Source organism: Labrus mixtus, chromosome 15, assembly GCF_963584025.1.
Source record: "Labrus mixtus chromosome 15, fLabMix1.1, whole genome shotgun sequence".
Lineage (NCBI taxonomy): Eukaryota > Metazoa > Chordata > Actinopteri > Labriformes > Labridae > Labrus > Labrus mixtus.
The window spans coordinates 21,484,756-21,502,828 of NC_083626.1; the positions used below are offsets into that span (position 1 = coordinate 21,484,756).

An 18,073-nucleotide genomic window follows, 5' to 3' on the forward strand; every position below is an offset into this window, starting at 1 on the left:
TAATTTATTTGGAGATTGACATTGAATTGAGCATTTTAACCACTAATTATACACTATTTCTTCAAGACATCAATCAAACAATCTCCACTCAAAAAAAAATCCACAAATTGCCTTGTGCAGCCTTGTCTATTATGCTGTGTGAATCCTTGATCACACAATGATCATCTTTAGTGTTGCATATCCAATTCTTGTCTTTAAACACTGTGTTGCATAATTTCAAGAACAAAAGCTAAATAAAAATAGTCAAAAGCAAAGTTTGTCTTTAATATGAAACCATCTTAAGTTAAAATAAGGATCTTTTCATTTGTTTGTATGTCTTCATGTTTATTCCCACAAAGTGATACCTCCCAGTCAGCTGTAGTCAGGCCGTGTTTATATTGTAGTTACATGTATGGGACGGCCTTGTATATAAATCCGTTTTAGTCAAGGACTAGAGAAAAGAAGAATAACATACTCAATGCTTATTTGGATAAGTGTCCTTAGATCACGGTCATTCTGTGTCAATTTATGTGCAATGTGAGGCTATGAGTTAACCAAAGGGTGCTAACATTAGCTGCTAACACAACAATGCAGACCACAGGCAATTGCACCCTGAGCAAAGGACAATTTTGTCCACCACTTGCGCTTAATGGTGCTTGATTTTGGTGCGTTCTAATTTATAAGAGCGGAGGCTTCAGAATAGCGGAGGTGTCACCAAACAGCAGTTTGTTTTGGTTTAGTGCCGGCGCTCAAGGATGACATCTACTGGATCAAAAAGTTGCACATTCTTCCTTTAACCCCTAAAGAGAAATAAATGCCTCTGTATTAATCCTCGAAGGGAAATTCTGTTTACTTTTGTGTCATTTCATAGATAAAATAAAAGATAAAATTATTATTCGTCTTTCTTTGTAACTTACAGTTTTTCTTTTTCTTTTTCTATTTTTAAGAAAAAAATAATCGTAAATCGTGTTTTGCGTGAAAATGAAGTAGATCTTATTTTTAGCATCTATCGCCCTGCCCTAGCTCAGTATGATAGAGTGAAAGACCCAGTAACACAGGCCTAATCATTCTACAGCATTAATGCAATTAGTTATGACGGGTGTATATTAATCATAGCTCGGGTTGTTCTAAAGCCTCGGAAATGTGTGAACTGCCAACAAGGTTTCAATTAACAGCTTAATCCTTTCATTAGCCAAAGCTCTGCCAAACAGGCTGAGCAAAGATTGTGACAGCTGACACAGATACAGTTTTAAGTTCATACTTAAAAAGTAAGACCTGAATGAATGAATGATGTTAAGTCTTTCTATCAAGCAGAAGTGCTAACATCGAGCTATACAGAGCTATTAGGAATCAAACAAGAGTCCCAACTCAACCTTTCGTCTTCCAGTGTTTGTGATCTGTCAGATTTGATAAAACAGACCGCAAAAAATTCACTCTCTAATAACTTGTTAATGACACTTATTCATTTTCATTATTGTTATCAGTGTATCAGTGTAATCACTGTGAGGAGCGGGGGGGGGGGGGGGGGGGGGGGGGGGATGCCTCCTTGCACTCACAACATTGGTCGTTAATCAACGCTTCAACAGCAAAATGAGTTTAAAACTCCATTAATGATTAAGCCGGCGACACAGAAATGCAAACACATCTTCATCACATTTTAAACTCACAGCGGTCCCTCAGTAGAATTAAAGTTATTTCTATAAATGTGTTGTCATGTCTGAAAGAAGCTAAAAGAAACATTAACATACAGTAAAGGGACCCCAACTTTATGTCTGAATGGTAAGCTGTCTATACATATACACTCCTGAAAATATCTCGATCATTTCAGGACGACTGCTCCGGATATTCTCCTGACCTATGCACCTCACAGCGGGAGAATATCCCTGTCAGACGAGAGGGGGGAGGTACCCTGAGGTAAGACGTGACGCAGAAGTACTGGACGGAGCAACAGAGTCCGCTATATGATGCTATAATGAGAATATTTGATTTGATTTGATTTTATATCAATGCTACGTGTGTTTCTGCGGAATCACAATATCAACAATAGAGCTGAGAACAACAAACTGGCGTCCAGAAAACATAATGCAGCCGTTAAATTACGTGTGCGGCGATCAACACGTTGCTTTGTCTTTCTGAGGATGATTTGTTGTTCGTTCGTTCGGTGCCTGCTTTGACGTACTGTTGATAAAGTGATGAATAATACAATCGCTAGTCCGTATAATGTGTTTGATTTTGAAATTGATCAGATGCTCTATGCATTTCCTTGTCTGACTTCCTTTCCAGGTTGTAATATTCTGTCTAGCTTGACTTGGACCTGCAGCCTACTCCGTCGAAAATAGACTCGCAGCGTATTTGAAACACAACAGAGCGTAGTGGCGCTGGTGGGACGCTCCGGAGACGGACCGCTGTGCGAACACACTGATCGACTAGAGTGGCAGAGAACTACGGCGTCATGCGTGGCGCTGACGGACCGCGGCGTATGTGTGAATCGGGGGGAACTTTCACAGATAGATGATTTCAGAAATGCTACTTATTCCAGATTTTAAAAAAGGACTGTTTTATTTTTTTTACACATCAATCAGCCTGAAGTTAAAAAATACCAATTTCATGACAACCCGAGTATAAGCATGAAAACTGTTGTGAAGAGCCGCGTTTGATTACTATCCACGCACTCCAAAGTGCATTGCTTTGACCAATTTAAGACTCTATTTGTATGTGTCTTTAATATGCTTCTATGTGTGGTATGAATATTACAATCTTACCATCTTACTTCATCACAGTGTCATTTCTTTGAATATGACAGATTGAGACACTTACAGCAGCCAAGTTTTAAAAGCATGTGAACAACAGAGCATCGCAAATGGATACCCCTCGGAAATATGATTCATGTCGTAATCAGAAGCAGTGAAGACAAGTGATTATTAGAGTTACAGAAGGCATTTGACACGTTTGTATTCTTTGTGACAATATCTTAAGAGCCTGTTAAAGTGAAACCGAAACACTGACACCCTGTAATAGAGATTCAGCATCCACTCTGTAGAATGTAGAAGTCACTCAGCTGCCTTGTGCAGAATTAGAATTATAATAATTAAATCTTCTGAATTTGAACTCTACTCAGCTCGTGTGGAAATGGAATAATTTGTGATACAGGGCCCTATTTCATCGCTACCATTACAGCATAACTTGAAACAGTGTTCCTCAATAATCGCTCATGTCAATAGCACATTCTGTAGGAAAGTGGGACAGGTGACCTTAATCAATTTGGCGTGCTAATGGGGGCGTGATTGAGGGGAAATTGTCCTCACTCTGCTTTTTAATTACCGAACGGTTGTTGTATCTTTGACATTTTCTAATAATTAAACATAAATATATAATTAAAGTGTTCTGCTTACTGTCATCAACGGTGCTCTATTTGACTTTTTCCTTTCAGTCTATTTAACATGCCGTGCTACTCAACAGAAGCATGTCACACAAGAACCACAACAAAAATGTAAACGGTGCATCCTTATCAGAAAACATCAAATGACGTGAAGCAGAAGATAAGTGGAATCGTGTTTTGTTTTTTCCCCACTTGCCTCCTCAAGATGTATGTGGCAGCCACTTCTTTTCTCAACAGCAACACTTCATTTTAACAAGTGCTAGCTTTAAATACATGAATAGTTTGTGTTTGTCTTGTTATTATCTATATGCTCCCCCACTGTTTGCTTGCTTGGAAGAGGCAATTTAACATCAGTGACAAGTCTGTGAATGTTTAAAGAGCTTGAATATCGCCAGTTATTCTGTAAATGTGTGCTGCAGGCAATGTGAGGCAGGGAGGCAGTCTGTCTGTTTTGTGGCCGTCACATTCTCTCTCATTTGAATCCACCCCCACCTAACACAAACACACAGTTTTACACATAAATATACCAAGACGTTTGGCTCATTTACGGTACGACGTCTCAGATGATTTTGCTGTTGGGTAACCAACAAAGCTGCTTTACAAAGTCAACATGTTTTGCTGAGATCAGGCAGACCCTTGGTTGCCATCCTTTTTGGCATTTAACTCATCAACATTGAGCAGTACTTCCTGTAATTGCTTGTCATAGTATTCAGCCATATGTAGTGTTAAATGAGCTGCTCTTTATGGACATAAGTAGGTGTAAGAATTCAGTATTTCAAACTAAAAGAACGAACAAATAAGTCATAATAAAGGTTAAACTAAATTAAGAAATACTAGGCTGAAGCAAGAATTCAAGTAGAAATTTTTCAAAGTGGAATCAAAATAATTAAGTTCTTTCATAAGACAGGAAGTCTTATGAAAGAACTGACTTATTTTCAGGTTAGATGTGAGTATTAAACGCACAGAATGTCAATTCCGCCGCTAAGATGACGTTGAGGCCGACAGGGAATCAATGGAGTGATTCTTTTCTGTACTCCACCACTACCTCAATAAAAAGCGAACTCTGGGTTGATCGTAGTCAAGTATAATGTAAATAATACTTTGACGTAACATCCGGTGTTTCCACAGCAACGATGAATTGCGGAGGCTCTGCCACGGCGGCCGCCACGACAAGACGCATCCTGTGACATTTATAAAATTATGGATTTCTCTGGCTGATCGAACAGCTGCATATCTCTCTGATCAGGCAGTTCCCCTGAGCTCATGGATCTTTAACAAAGTAGTGTCTTCAAAGTTAAGTTTTAGCAGATATCAACCTTACAGGAAACTTGTAGAGATCCTAGAAAACCATCCATTTTCAGATACATAGTTGTTTAAAGGGTTAAATTAATCAAGTTACTTCATTGATTAACAACAGTTACCCAAATGTTTAGATGTGCTTACGAAGGTTAGTCAGTTAGCTGTGCGGAAAGAAGCACCAATGAAGATGAAACCTTTCTTCTTTTTCTTTCTTCTTTTTCCCAGTGCTTTAGGTGTTTTCATCAAGGTAAACCTTCAGAATGTGAAAGAACACAGTGATCCGGCAGCTTCAGGTCACACTGTACACTTTTGCTTTCAATATTTCTTTGAATGGAGGCAAATCCGATTTTGTGGCAGAGAGCCGGAAAGAAGCCCTCATTCTATTACCCATGTACACTGTGATGTCTTTCTTTGTCATTCTGAACATTATAGACAATCTGTTCAATGATGTGCTAAGATGTGAGGGAGGACATGATGGTTCTTTCTTGGGCGTGAGTAGTTCACTTTGACCTAGTGGGTAAAAGTGTTTTTAAATAATGGCATACTTATAGAGTTCTGTGGAAAATAAGCCAACACATTAACAGTTTATAATCTGTACACTTAAGTCAACATCTTATATCCTTACCTGAGCTGCATTGATCTTTGCAGACCAAATATACCAACAATTTTAGTGTTTGATTTTCGGTTAGATTAATTTCAAAAGGCCCCAAACATTTTGTGCTTCTGGCTCCTAAAATTGTTGTGTTGTTAATTAAGCTTGATCTCAAATTAAAGTTAATATCTTTGATTTTAGGCTGCAACCTCAAAAGGGATAAGAGTTGTGGTTAATAGATGGATAGGTCTTTGAGATTTAGCCTGTTGCTAGGAATTAAGAAGCAGTCAGTCTGGGTTCTGGAAAAGTCATTTGTATTTTTCACTATTTCCATAGGCTAAAAATTAATTAACTGAACTATTCATTAATAAACCTAAGTATTTACATAGGATAGGAGAGTCGATTTATCATTAGTTGCAGTGTTGTCATGTGTGTTTAAATTCTAAATCCAAGTTGTCTGATTTTAAAGATGCATATTTATTATTTTTATCTTTCTTATTTTTGATCTCAACATGTATTTCTTTGTAATTGCTATTGTAACAGTTATTGCTGGATAAAGAATTGTGTCATCTGACTTTATGAAATGAAATAGCTGTTTTTTTGCGATTATCTTGACTCACATTGGTTGACAGCTGTTATAAACCCCTCCCATTTTCTTATTCTAATTAAGAAGATGTGGTATCATTACTAGAGACAAAACATACACCCAGAGCCTTTTCATAATGGCTTCTAAATGAGGGTGAAATGTGGGTAAAGTGAATTAATTGTTGCAGCTGCAACATAAAGAACTGTGTTTAAACAAGAATTTGTTTTGGGAAATGTCCAGGCTAGTAACGACAGAAAACAAATTACATCCTAATGGCTATCATTATTGTCAATTAGGTATCACACTTTTATAAAACATCACCTTGTCTGTTTTTCCCTTAACCATTGACATTTAAATTAGTTTTCAATCGATTTAAAGAGGTGTCGAACATTGTAAGTGTATGTGCGTGGTGTCCTTGATGTTTTCAGTGAGGACTGAATGTCAGATAATTGAGGAGGCATGTCAGCAGGTGCTCGTGTCTGTTAGCCTTGATGACTCATGTCTGCAGGGATAGAAAACAACAGAGTGACTCAAGCCAGTTTTTCACTCAAACTGTGAATCTCCACATGTGCTGAATGTGACGTCGACAAGAAGCATTACACCTGCAGAGGCTGTCATGTCTGACAACAGGCCCGAGAGACAGACACTTTTTGATGTTAAAGAATGCTGCATGATTGGAAAAATGTTCTACTGTCTAGTCTTCTTTCTAAAATGATTCAATTACAAGATGCAAAAATTAAACTTTCCTTAAAATTAGTGCTTCCCAGGTAAAACAGGGGGCAATCTCCTGCCATGCTTTTATGCAAAAAGCATTTTCAACAAGGCAGATTTAAAGATTGCAGCTGTCTTCTCAACACAAAGTAAACGTGATTGATGTGTCAGCTCTGCTCATAACCAACAAACGCAGCTGTGATGAAAAGGAGAATCTCATACTACCTGACATCTTTTCTGTTATAAACAATTTGTCTCTCTTTGCACAAGTTCTCCTTTTGTATCAGTCAATTCTGATTCATTCTGCTCCGGAAAACAGGATCACGTTTTACGGTTCAGCAGCATGAAATAGTGCGATGTACAGTGAGCGCTCTGAGCAGAGAAAATAGCAAACTGGAGATTTGTTTGACTCTGCACAGCAACAGTCCCCATTTGGACCGGGGAGAAGACTTCTTCCTTTAGTATTTTATATATGAACTTAATGTGTAATTAGATACATTTCAGAGGATTTCTGGGGCTTTGCTTGCACTGATGTTGAAACCAAAACAAAAAAAACCTGCTTTTAGTGGTACTGAAAGAACTGAGAGAAAAGTGGCTGTGCCCTTTTATGCCCCTGAACGTTTTCAAAGAAGAAACACAAGAAGAGTTCACTTGTATAAACGTTTTGATATATGTGACCTAATATAATGATTTCTTACACTTCAAATACAGAAATAAATAAATAATAAGGTTTTTGTGTCATACAAGAAATTCATCCACTCGAGCTATGAAGTACAGTAGAATGACTTAAAATCATATATTTTATAGAGCATGGTCTAGAACTTACCATATGTATAATTAATGAAATAACCTATAGTGTTATGCAGCTACATAAATGAAAATGGATTGATCCACTGACTAAATGACTCCTTTTTCAAATAGAATTGTTCATTCATATTTAGATGCAGGCCTGTCCCGCTTTAGAATTTTCCACATAAAGTACAAAACGGGTCTAGAATTGGGGCTCTAATAGGAGCCATTTTTTTTTCATTTAAGAGCCCAGAGGTAGTGTTGTAGTACTCAAAATCAGTCTTGGTCTAAAGACTGGTCTAAAGAGCACTTTATGAAGGTCTCGTCTTGGAATCAAAATCATTTTTACCCGTTGTTGTCTCGGTCTCAGATTGGGTGGACTCCAGATTTTAAATCAAGACGGGTCAAGACCACCAATGACAGACTATTTTTACATGTAATTACTGTAATTATACGGAAAACGCCCCTTTCTAAAACCACAAATAACGTCTATTCAAATTGAGTTTTTTAAATTTATTTTTTTATCCCCCAGTTACAGCCACAACCTTCGGTTGTTACGGTGAGTGACTGCACACAAGCTGATTATTTTTCTGTGATATTAATGGTCTTGGTTTTGTCTCAGTCTCGACCTTCCTTGGTCTTGATCTTGACTGTCTCGATCCCTAAATGTCTTGTCTTGGTCTCGGAGCACTCTGGTCTCAGGTATATCTCGGTTAGTGACTTCAACACTACTCCAAGGTCCTTCTCGTGTTAAAGTCATGAAAATTGTATTTAAAGAAGTTTTCTTTGCAGAAACACAGTCCAAACACATTTGCTGAGCTTCATTTACCAACACAGTTTAGTCCTTACCATGATCTCTATAAACAGATTCTGCATTATGAAAATCTACAGGTGCTTGACCAGAATTTGCTATCAGAAGTCTTCTAGTTTCCATTTGTAGTTCATGTACTATCATCCACTAGTGTTTCAGTTGGCATTGACTGTACACAGGAAACCAGTCTATGTGGAGTGCTAAAGGGCCGAACCCAATCCAGCGTAATGCAATCCTGGAACATATCACAACATTTTAGCTTCATTAGCTTTATCATTTTCTTTAAACAGATATCTGCATCCAGCTAACGATCTACTCCTTCATATCTCAACACCAACTCTTCGCTTCTGAAGCCGGGAGCTGGACTGTTGTCAAAGGCGATGCTCGAAAAAGAGAGTTTTGGCCTTCACCGCTAACTGCTACTTAACTTGAAACCCTGAGAAGTCAATACTGCAAGAGGCTATATTATTGTCAGACAATAGCTGATAGGTTCAGAGATTGGTCCTTATCCTCAAGGTCTAGACATTCAAAAAGGAAAAAAGTTTGTAAACAGGTTTTGTTGGAGTAAAGTAACATATTGCTCTACACATATTATATATATACCTAAAAGTGATTTGTCTGACTCTTAGTTACAAGATTTTGTCCATCTAATTGTTGATCGTGGTCCTGGTCTCAATAACATACACCTCTTGATGTCATTAATTTCAACGGCATTCAAACTGCATCCAAAAGAAAGGATCATAAATTTGAATCAACACTTCCCTCAAACAGTTCTAACAAAAAACTGGATGTTTTAAGATTTGTGAAGGTGGGATTTAATGGAGTTCTGTCTGCTTTTTGCTTGGTGCAACTTACAAATTGTCAGCTATATGTAATCCAACCAATATGTGAAGAATTAAAGTAAGCAGCTTTGGGCCTGTTTATGTACTCCTAATGGTATTTCTGCATTCTGGGGATGTATTCACTGCAGAGAAATTACCTGTGAATCGGCTGTGACGATGTAGAATTGTCAACAAAGTAAATCCTGGCCTCTGGGCCAGCAGATACAAGAACAGTGTAAAAAAGTGTGGCATTAGGAATTGAATTATACATCTGCACTCTGTGTTGTTTTCCTTTCTGTTTAAGTAAGATATACTTTTATGTCTCAGTCCTGGAAAATGACTTGAAGAGGATACTTTAATAACAAATAAAGTCACAGGAACAACTAATTGGATTCTGAGAGAAAAAGTTTCTCTCACAACTGGTTTGTAACATTACGTTCGATATTCTGAACGGTCTACTTATATGCCGTTGTATCGTGGCGAACAAACAGCAGATTGGGGACAGGAAAAGCTTGTGATTACAAAAGGAACAATAAGGAGCATTGAGATACTGGTGAAAGCCTGAGTGAAATGATTGAACCTCTTGCCCGTAAAAATTTACCGTGCCCTGGAGGCTACTCAGAGACAGAAAAGGACCTCTAGCAATTTAGCTGAAGAGCAGACACCATGACAACTGATAAATACAGAAATAATTTAAGGCTCCTGTTCTCCTGAAACCTTCAAATGTGTGTGGTTGGAAGCATCTCTGGCCTGTGCCAAGGGACTCGCTGTTGTTAAGAGAAGTGACAATTAAATCTCTGCTTAATTGTTTAGTTCTGCCGTTTCACCGTTTATTGTACCAATTTAGAAAGTCTTCCATTGTGTTGGTGACATTTTAAGGTTGCAGTGTCCTGTATCAACCGGATTAGAGGCCAAGTGAATAATTCATGTATAGACACAGCAACAATTCCAGTGGAAAAAAATGTGAAAATCTTCTTCCTTTTGATCTCCACTTAGTTTTGATTCTGACCTCAAAATATGAGAATGAAACAGTCTATCATATCCACTTGTAATATATGATCACGTTTTTCTTTCCTTTTTTGACAACCACAACAATGTGCAACAGCTGTAGTTAAATTGAAGCAATTTTGAGATTGAAGACTCTTTTTTCTTCCAGAAATATATAGTTAATGGTAATAACTGTAAAATCCAGTGTGCAAGACGCACTTTTGATTCCTATTTATATCTTCAAGAAAATTGTCTGCAGCCTATGTACCTGTTATTACGGTGAGTGCAGCCCTCACCATCACATTATACACGCGATGTGACACAATTGAAATTTCACTCCCATTAATTGTGTATTGCAAGCTATTCTGGGAAACATAATGATGGTGACGAGGTCATAATGGGGCATTTAAAGCAAACTGTGGCATACAATTCAGTAAATCTAGCTTGTGGAGTGCTGGTTTGATTGAAAGACTCCTCAATAAAAGTCAACGAGTGACCAGCGGACGTGGGCAGCACATCTCAAGAGACGAGGGTCTGTACATCACATCTTTCACTGTAAGCTGAGAGGTCAACTACCATACTGTAGCTAGAAGGAGTGCAAACTCCACAAAGCAAAAAAACAGATGGTGCTAAGAGAGCTGCACGTTGTGGACTACGCTGAACAAAATAGAAATTGTCACGCAAGAAGTCACCTTTTGTCTCACTGTGAGACCTCCACAATCACACCGCGTTTTATTAACCCGTGTAAATTATATTCTGGATTTTACAGTACTTATTTAAAATCATTCAAGATCATCATCAACAAATACTCCCACCGACAGGGATGATAGCTTTTTCTGTTGCAGGGGTTATCACTCAGTTCTAACATCTATACTAAATAAACACCATTATGGTTTTTATTGTATGCAATGAAAGATGATATAACTTCAAAAAAAAAAAACTACAAATTGATATTAGCAAGACATGCTACAACACTTCTCTCATTTGCATTAAAGTGTAAATAAACATGGAAGTTCAACCTGCTCTTGAGGAAACAATGGTTCATGAAAGCTTAGGCATTCACTCTTTTAAACGTTATCACACTGCTCCTGTTTACTTTAATCTCTTCATCTATACCAGACTCATATGTGTATTCATGGTTTTTGGAGGCATAAAGATAGAGAGCCTAGAGAACTGGCAGATTCAATGGTGTCTGTTTTTGTGCTGAACCATGCTCCCAACATATACATGAGACATGAAACGAGCCTGAACTACTTGAGATGCAGTGCAGCACAGCACAGTGGGATGGGAGACAGGCTGGTAGAACCTACTGATTTTAATGACCAGAAAGCTAGTTTGTAATGGGCCGGTTGGATTTACTATTGATTATATTTTGCGTGCATGCTGTGGCATAGTTTTGTGATTGCTATTGTCGCTCCTCTGCGAATTGAACCGGCCAACAGACGAATAAACGGGAACATTAATTATCTTGGGCGAAATTAGAGAATCCTTTCACTTATCCACATCAATTACATTTAACCTGAATTAGAGAAACATGGTTGTCTTCTCCCTGATGACAAATACATTGACTAATGCATACCAAGCACACACACACACACACACATACACATAATGTATTCACAAGAGAGCCAATCAATATTCTTGGTCATTGATTGAGTGCTTTCCATTGACCCTGTGCCTTCTCTGCTATTAAGTGTAGACTCACTTGTGCATTTTTTGATGCCAGATCCTTTCTTCACAGCGTGTCGGCTGAGCTTGCATTGAAAGTTATTCTCCCAGAACTCTGCAAACCAGATATTCCTCCTGTTGTTCTCCAGTGTCCGGCTGATGAAGTAGCGATCAAAACCTGAGAGAAATAAGACCCCGTTTGTAGAACACAATTCGAAGACATCGCTCTGTGCTCTGAGAAATGATGTTGATTGACCTTTTAAATAAATAATGGATAAACATTAAAGTGATAAGCAGAGGCATCAACAATGATAGTATTAGTTATTTAGTGTCCAAAAAGCCTGAATACAGGAAGAAACACATTTCTCATCTTAAAAACAAAAATAAATCAGTTTCTGCTTTTTTTAAGGTAAGGTTGGGAAATATGTAATAAATACCTTTGATAGCTTGTCTCTTGGGCAGGATGGTTACAGCACCTTCTGCCATCTCCTCCTGGTTGAGTATTGGGGAGATTTTAGAGCCCCAGCTGTCTGAACCCACCCAGATGAAATGTCCGGTTTGGTTGGCCTTCTTAGCTGCTAGAAGGAGCCGCCTGTGGGACACAGAAGGAGAGCGATGTATAATTGAGCCATAAATTGTTGTGTTGTCAGAGTTTTGATCTATTTCATGCACATTCAGCAATGAGAACTCAGTTTAAATGCACCCTTAAGGAGAAGTGTAGCTGGTATTGAGGTGATCTCATGGCAAGAATTTTCTATTCTGAGTCTGTACAAAAAGCTGCAATGAGGCAGTTAAGTAGAATTGAAAAGCCACCATAGACACACTATCCATTCCCAGAGCAGTAGACGACTTCTTGGCTGTGGCAGAATGACACCCCTGCTACATTTGTCCAGGCTTGTTGCCAATGAAAGTAAGTTTGGGGAGCCATAAAAAAACTGCCAGCAAGCTCTGCTGTAGCAGCAGAGTTTCATCAAGAAAGCTTGAGCACAGGAACATAAAATTTAAACACAGCCACCTGGTATGTGACGCATTATCAGCCTTCAAACTGTCCCAAAATAAACAGTGAGCATTATACTGTACTTAGAAAAGACAGGCATTTTTACCCTAAATGACACACGCCATCTTTATATCTCTTTGATACTTTGTTGTTGCATAAAGAAGGACGCTATAACCTTGTAGAATAATCACGACAGAACTGGGCTAGCAGTGAGTCATCCGACTAACTTTATGTTGCTTTACCTAAGTTTGATTGGACTTCTGTTTGATTGGTAATGATGTTTCCTTCAGTCTGGTCTGAGTGAAATGATCATTTCTTTAGATGCAATTATGTTCTCCATGTAGGAAAAATGAAAGAAATAGACTTTCTTACATCAGGAGATTACATAAAGAGGACATGACCAGACAGACAGACATTCTGAGGTGAAAGTAACACGTTGAGATGTAAAGTTGCAGTGTCTGGCATCGAAGATATGCATTTCCCTTCAACTTCTACTGCAGCCTGGTTCAGTTCTAAACATGCATAACATTTTTTAATGTTGAGATTTTACCCCAACAAAACCTATTTACAGCCTTAATGGAAGTTGTTGTACCTGCCATTTTACATTAATAATCAATAAAATGTACCTTGAACGTCACATCATTTGAATCATAATAACATTACGATACCTCTGGACCTTTGTCCAAAGTGTTTTGGTCATTTCTTACAATACTCTTTTCAAATGGACATGTGCACAGTTAAGGGGCAGTACATTTTTCTGACGGAGTGTCTCAGTTATTGACAGTGGAACTGGTGCAATCTGTCCCATTAAATGTCAGCAAGAAAAGAAAAGCAGACGCAAAGGAACACCGCACTGCATACTGAAGGATATTTTCATTATGTTTTGAAATCACTGCAGGAAAAGTGTTCAAAACAGCTTTGTTAAAAGTCCACAGGGACAAAATCGAAGTTGATTAATACGCTCATTAATAAGTCCAACACATCTGAGGCAGAAACATTTAAATGTATGAATGATTCATTTGGAGAATAAAGTTAAATGTTCACATTTCAGGAGACAATTTACTGAAAATGACAACCATGATATGTGTTATTGTAAAATAATCAGCCTTGGGGAATTAAGTGTATACATAATTATGGTACGATTCCTTTATTATTATTCTTTTAGATCTAAGTTTGTGCTCATACCACTTAATGCTTTGAGACCCTGTTGTTTTCCAGGGTCTCAATAGTTCAGACAGAGTTATTATTCCTCATACTGCTGACACTGTATATTTGTATAGTTGGTCAACTGTCACATTAAAGGTCTCCATCAGAACAGCTCAAGTCTCTTCCACTTTCTATGCAGACAATTTGGGTTCTCATTAAGCTGCTGCCAGCGAACACTTACTGGGTTCAAGGATAGAGCTGCAATCCCCCTGGCTTTCTGTAATTACTACATATCCACACTATTACCCGTTATCAGGACCGGATTAAGTCAATGAGCACTGGGACTTCTGCCCTGGTCATCATCCAGAGACCGCCCCAAAATCAATGCCCCCTTCCACCAGGAATACACATGTCCACTAAGGCTTTGCTGGGAAACATTTCCATTTACAAAACCACAACAGTGCTGTGTGTCAGTGGACCAATTAATTGATTCTTAATACAGACTATGTGTCAGAATCTTCTTCATATTTTTTTTTAATTTAAATTTAAAAAAAAGTCCCTTTCTCCCTGTGTCTTTTGTGAGTAAATTCTTAATGTGCTAAATAATTTGTATCTCAGGTTGTTGCTTACATCTTTTAAAGTAAGAAATCAAGTGGTATACAATGTATATCCTGAAGTGAAGAGCAACTACCTCTTAGTTGATTTTAAGTACATTTGGATCATGAACTGAGTTAACTTCTGCTGCTTCAAACTAATCATTTCCATGGATGAATTCCTTTGTTGCTTTAGATTACAATCATTTGGAGGTCTTAGTGTTTAGAGCGACTTTGGGACCCTGCAGAACCCCTGTGACACAAAAACAAGAATACACCCAAATATAATCATATTTGCCATTTCTGACTCATAAATATATCATGCGGGTAGCAGACTTTATTGTACAAGGAAAAGGCAAATGTATTTCTGTTTACACACAGGAGACATTTGTGACATTTTAATGCCAGCAGCAACAGCAGCCTCAAGTCACTGATGGACATTGAACATTTACCACTTTAGGCATTAGCAGATTTGGAAGACGGTTCTATTTCTGCACTTATTAAAAGTGGAAGGAAGGGAATGGGGAAAAAAACAACGTTATAAGTTAATACTTCTTCCTACTCCTTTTCTGGCTTGTTAGGTAATATATGGCTTATGGATAACTCATGGTGACATGATAACTCATGCCAATTAGGATTCTTTGCACTCACCTGATGTCGTCCTCGTTGGCAAATATAATGACCACTCTGGCATTTGGGTTCTCACTCAACCTGCGAATGATCTTGTCGAACTCTCCAGATTTTGGTTCACGTGGTATTTTCACTGACTGGGAAATGCACAGCTCACCTGTTTAGAAGACATAAGAAAAAAAATCAGGTCAGACAAAAGAAAAAAAAGTCTTTCTTCTATTAAACATCCAAATAGATCATAAAAGGAAACATTGTACGTCAATTCGCAAGTCACTGCTGCAATCCCAGGTGTGTATCTCTTTGAAACTCTTGATCAACAGAAAAATCTGTATTTTTTTTTCCTTCTTTCTTTTACCCACACAAATCTTTTTCCAACCTCTGCTCTTATTTCATGATAGATGAACTATTAAATGTGAACAGGTGCAATATTTCACACCATGAGGGATGCAAGGTATTAAAAAAAAAAAAAACTTTCTTTGGACCACAAGGGGCAACTTTGAGGCATGGAGGCCCATCAATCCAGTTTATGTTGCTGCCAGGGAGACCATGGGAATTTGGTAGCATTTTGAGGAACATAAATTGTGTAATTGAAAACAGGTTCCATTTGTTCAGAGTCGTTTGTCTTATTGCATCGCTTGTTTCTCTTTGTGGAACCTTAAATCTGTGTGTAGAAATACGTAGATTTCAAAATGAAATCAGTCAAATGATGTTAAAAATAGACCTATAGTAACGTCCAGTTATATTGATTAGGTTAGTTAGCTCCACTAATTCCCCCCAGATCACATTAAAGGGAGGTCCTCTTAGAAAGACCTCAGTATTGAACACCAGTCTAAAGGCAGCAGGGGACGTCCCCTGGTTACCAACGAGGCTTTTCAAATCCCAGTGCAACATTTCAGGATAACTCTTTTGTCGCCCTGCCAAAATGCCACAGAGAGTATGTGCATGCTAATGAATTTCCCTTCCGTGACACAGTACAAAGCCGGCCCAATGCACAATCAATGCTAGAATAATACCCTCTAGTTCAGTCCACGGCAGGAAGACTCACACCATAAAACAAAGCCCCAGCACAGATACTAATCGATTGGAAAACTGGAAATATGAGTAAAAAAACAGAGGATGCCATTAAATTAACAATGTTGTTGGGCTGCTTTGCCCGCGGGTACAAAAAAGTCACTTCTGGTTACGTCTGTGAAGAGCTTCAGTCAGTGGCCTGCACTATTGTTCCAATGGTACACAGTGGATGAATTTAATGATGTCTCTTTTTTTCCCCCTCAAACCGTCACTTTTGCTATTCCACTGAGGCTGTTGTTTCTCTGGGAACGTTGCGTGTATAGGTTTCCTGTGGTCATGCATGTCACCGCTCGAACAAAACAGTTCTGGCTTATACATTCACTTGACTTGTTAATGGATGAGCAGCTCCCTCACTGGAGGAAGAGACTCATACTACTTAGTGTGTACTGGCCCATATCAGTTGTTAGGGGATGTTTCCTTCTTCACTCAGGCAAGACTTTATTTTTTTCCAGCACAGTCACTTCAAACCCCTCATTTATTTATTTTCTACTTTTAAAACCAAGTCGGTATCATAGTTCCTTAAGTCTAATATTCCGTAGTAAAGTGTAATTACAGTATTTAACAAAATGGACCAATCACAGCTAGTAAACAATATGATGAAAATAATATTCTGCATCATCATCTGATCATACACATTATATAGCACAGCCAGAGCGTGATACAATAAGACTGAGATTTCAAAGTGAGGTGAAAAGACATAATCTAAACAAATGTTATTATGATTAAAATCATTTTGCAGTCTGAATGTATAACTGTTATATAAACATTACAGCATCAATTCATTTTCCTGTGTGCATATAATACTCTTTAAACCAAATCATGAAAAACCTCCCTGATGGTAAATGATGTTATCTACAGTATAATATCACTTTAAAGATGGTAACACTGTCTGCTGTGCTGTTGTTTGAGAAATGTAATTGCGAAACAGTCTTGAAAATAACAAACATTGTTGTCTTTTTTTTTACCTGTAGATAAACAGATTTGTGTTGCAGGCCTAATTTTGATAAGCCCTTTTGGGGTTTATGGGTCATTTTTCTATTTATGTCTAACTAAGGGAAAGGGACTGAAATAAAGAAAAAAAAATAAAGAGTTAAACTGAGTAACAGGTAAACACTGTATGACAGCATGCAGAAAACATATATTTGAGTGTTTGTGTGCCTATTTTACTATCTACATCCTGGTGATTGTTGAGGCTTTGATTAGACTGAAGCAGAGTTTTATCCGTGTACCTCTCTGTGTCATTACACTTAAACCATCCAGGCTGGCACAGGGGAAATTTAGCACCAGCAGCTCTCTGCTCTCACAGACTCTATCAATCATTACTTTCTATGTCTTTGCCTCGCTGGTACTTCAGTCCCACATTCCCCTAGCATCTGTTGTGAGGAAGCAGAGCACTCATCCCCTTCCTTTTCTTCCCTCCTCACATTAGCGGCAGCATTGCTTAACCTCCGCAGAGAATACCAGGAGGACCAGAGGGATGTGAGCCCGGCCTGTGGGAGCTGATTCACACTAAAGGGGGAGGGGGCTCCATGGGGCCAGTGTTGTAACTCTGTTGGTTGTAGGGTAGACATGACAATTTGTTTCTATGTCAACACTATCCATTCACCCACACGTCCATACAAACAGTATCTGGTTCCTTTACTTTAAGGCCCAGATTGAAACTCAATGGCAGGAGGAAGCAACCAATATTGTATTATTTTCTTACGAATTGAATGTTTAAATGACTCTCAGTCTTAGTAAGCCGCCTAAAAATTACCGTTTTTCATACGACTCAAGTAACTTTTAATTAGTCTTTGTTGTTGAAGTTGTTTCCTTTAACATAATCTATTTTTATTCATTTCAGCTAATGGAATCAGTGTCTCTGGAGGAATCTGATTTTCAATAAAACACTTCATCCATCCCACCAAATGTTGTTGTGTAAATAAAAATAACAAGAAAGACAATTATGAAGCAATTAATTACAAATGTGTAGTAGCCCAGAAAGCAGCAATGGCAAAACACCATTGTTTGTGTC

General features: G+C 38.2%; 1 protein-coding gene across 1 annotated transcript in view; it reads right to left on the bottom strand.

The window, feature by feature from the left end:
* Positions 1–18,073, bottom strand: part of LOC132989745 (metabotropic glutamate receptor 4-like) — a 177,313-nt gene that overhangs the window by 21,682 nt on the left and 137,558 nt on the right. The window contains exons 4-6 of the mRNA XM_061057563.1: positions 15,010–15,145; positions 12,060–12,214; positions 11,660–11,800 (exon numbers count right to left, since the gene is read on the bottom strand). Of these exons, the coding sequence (XP_060913546.1) occupies positions 11,660–11,800; positions 12,060–12,214; positions 15,010–15,145 (432 nt within the window). The remainder of the gene's footprint in view (positions 1–11,659; positions 11,801–12,059; positions 12,215–15,009; positions 15,146–18,073) is intronic.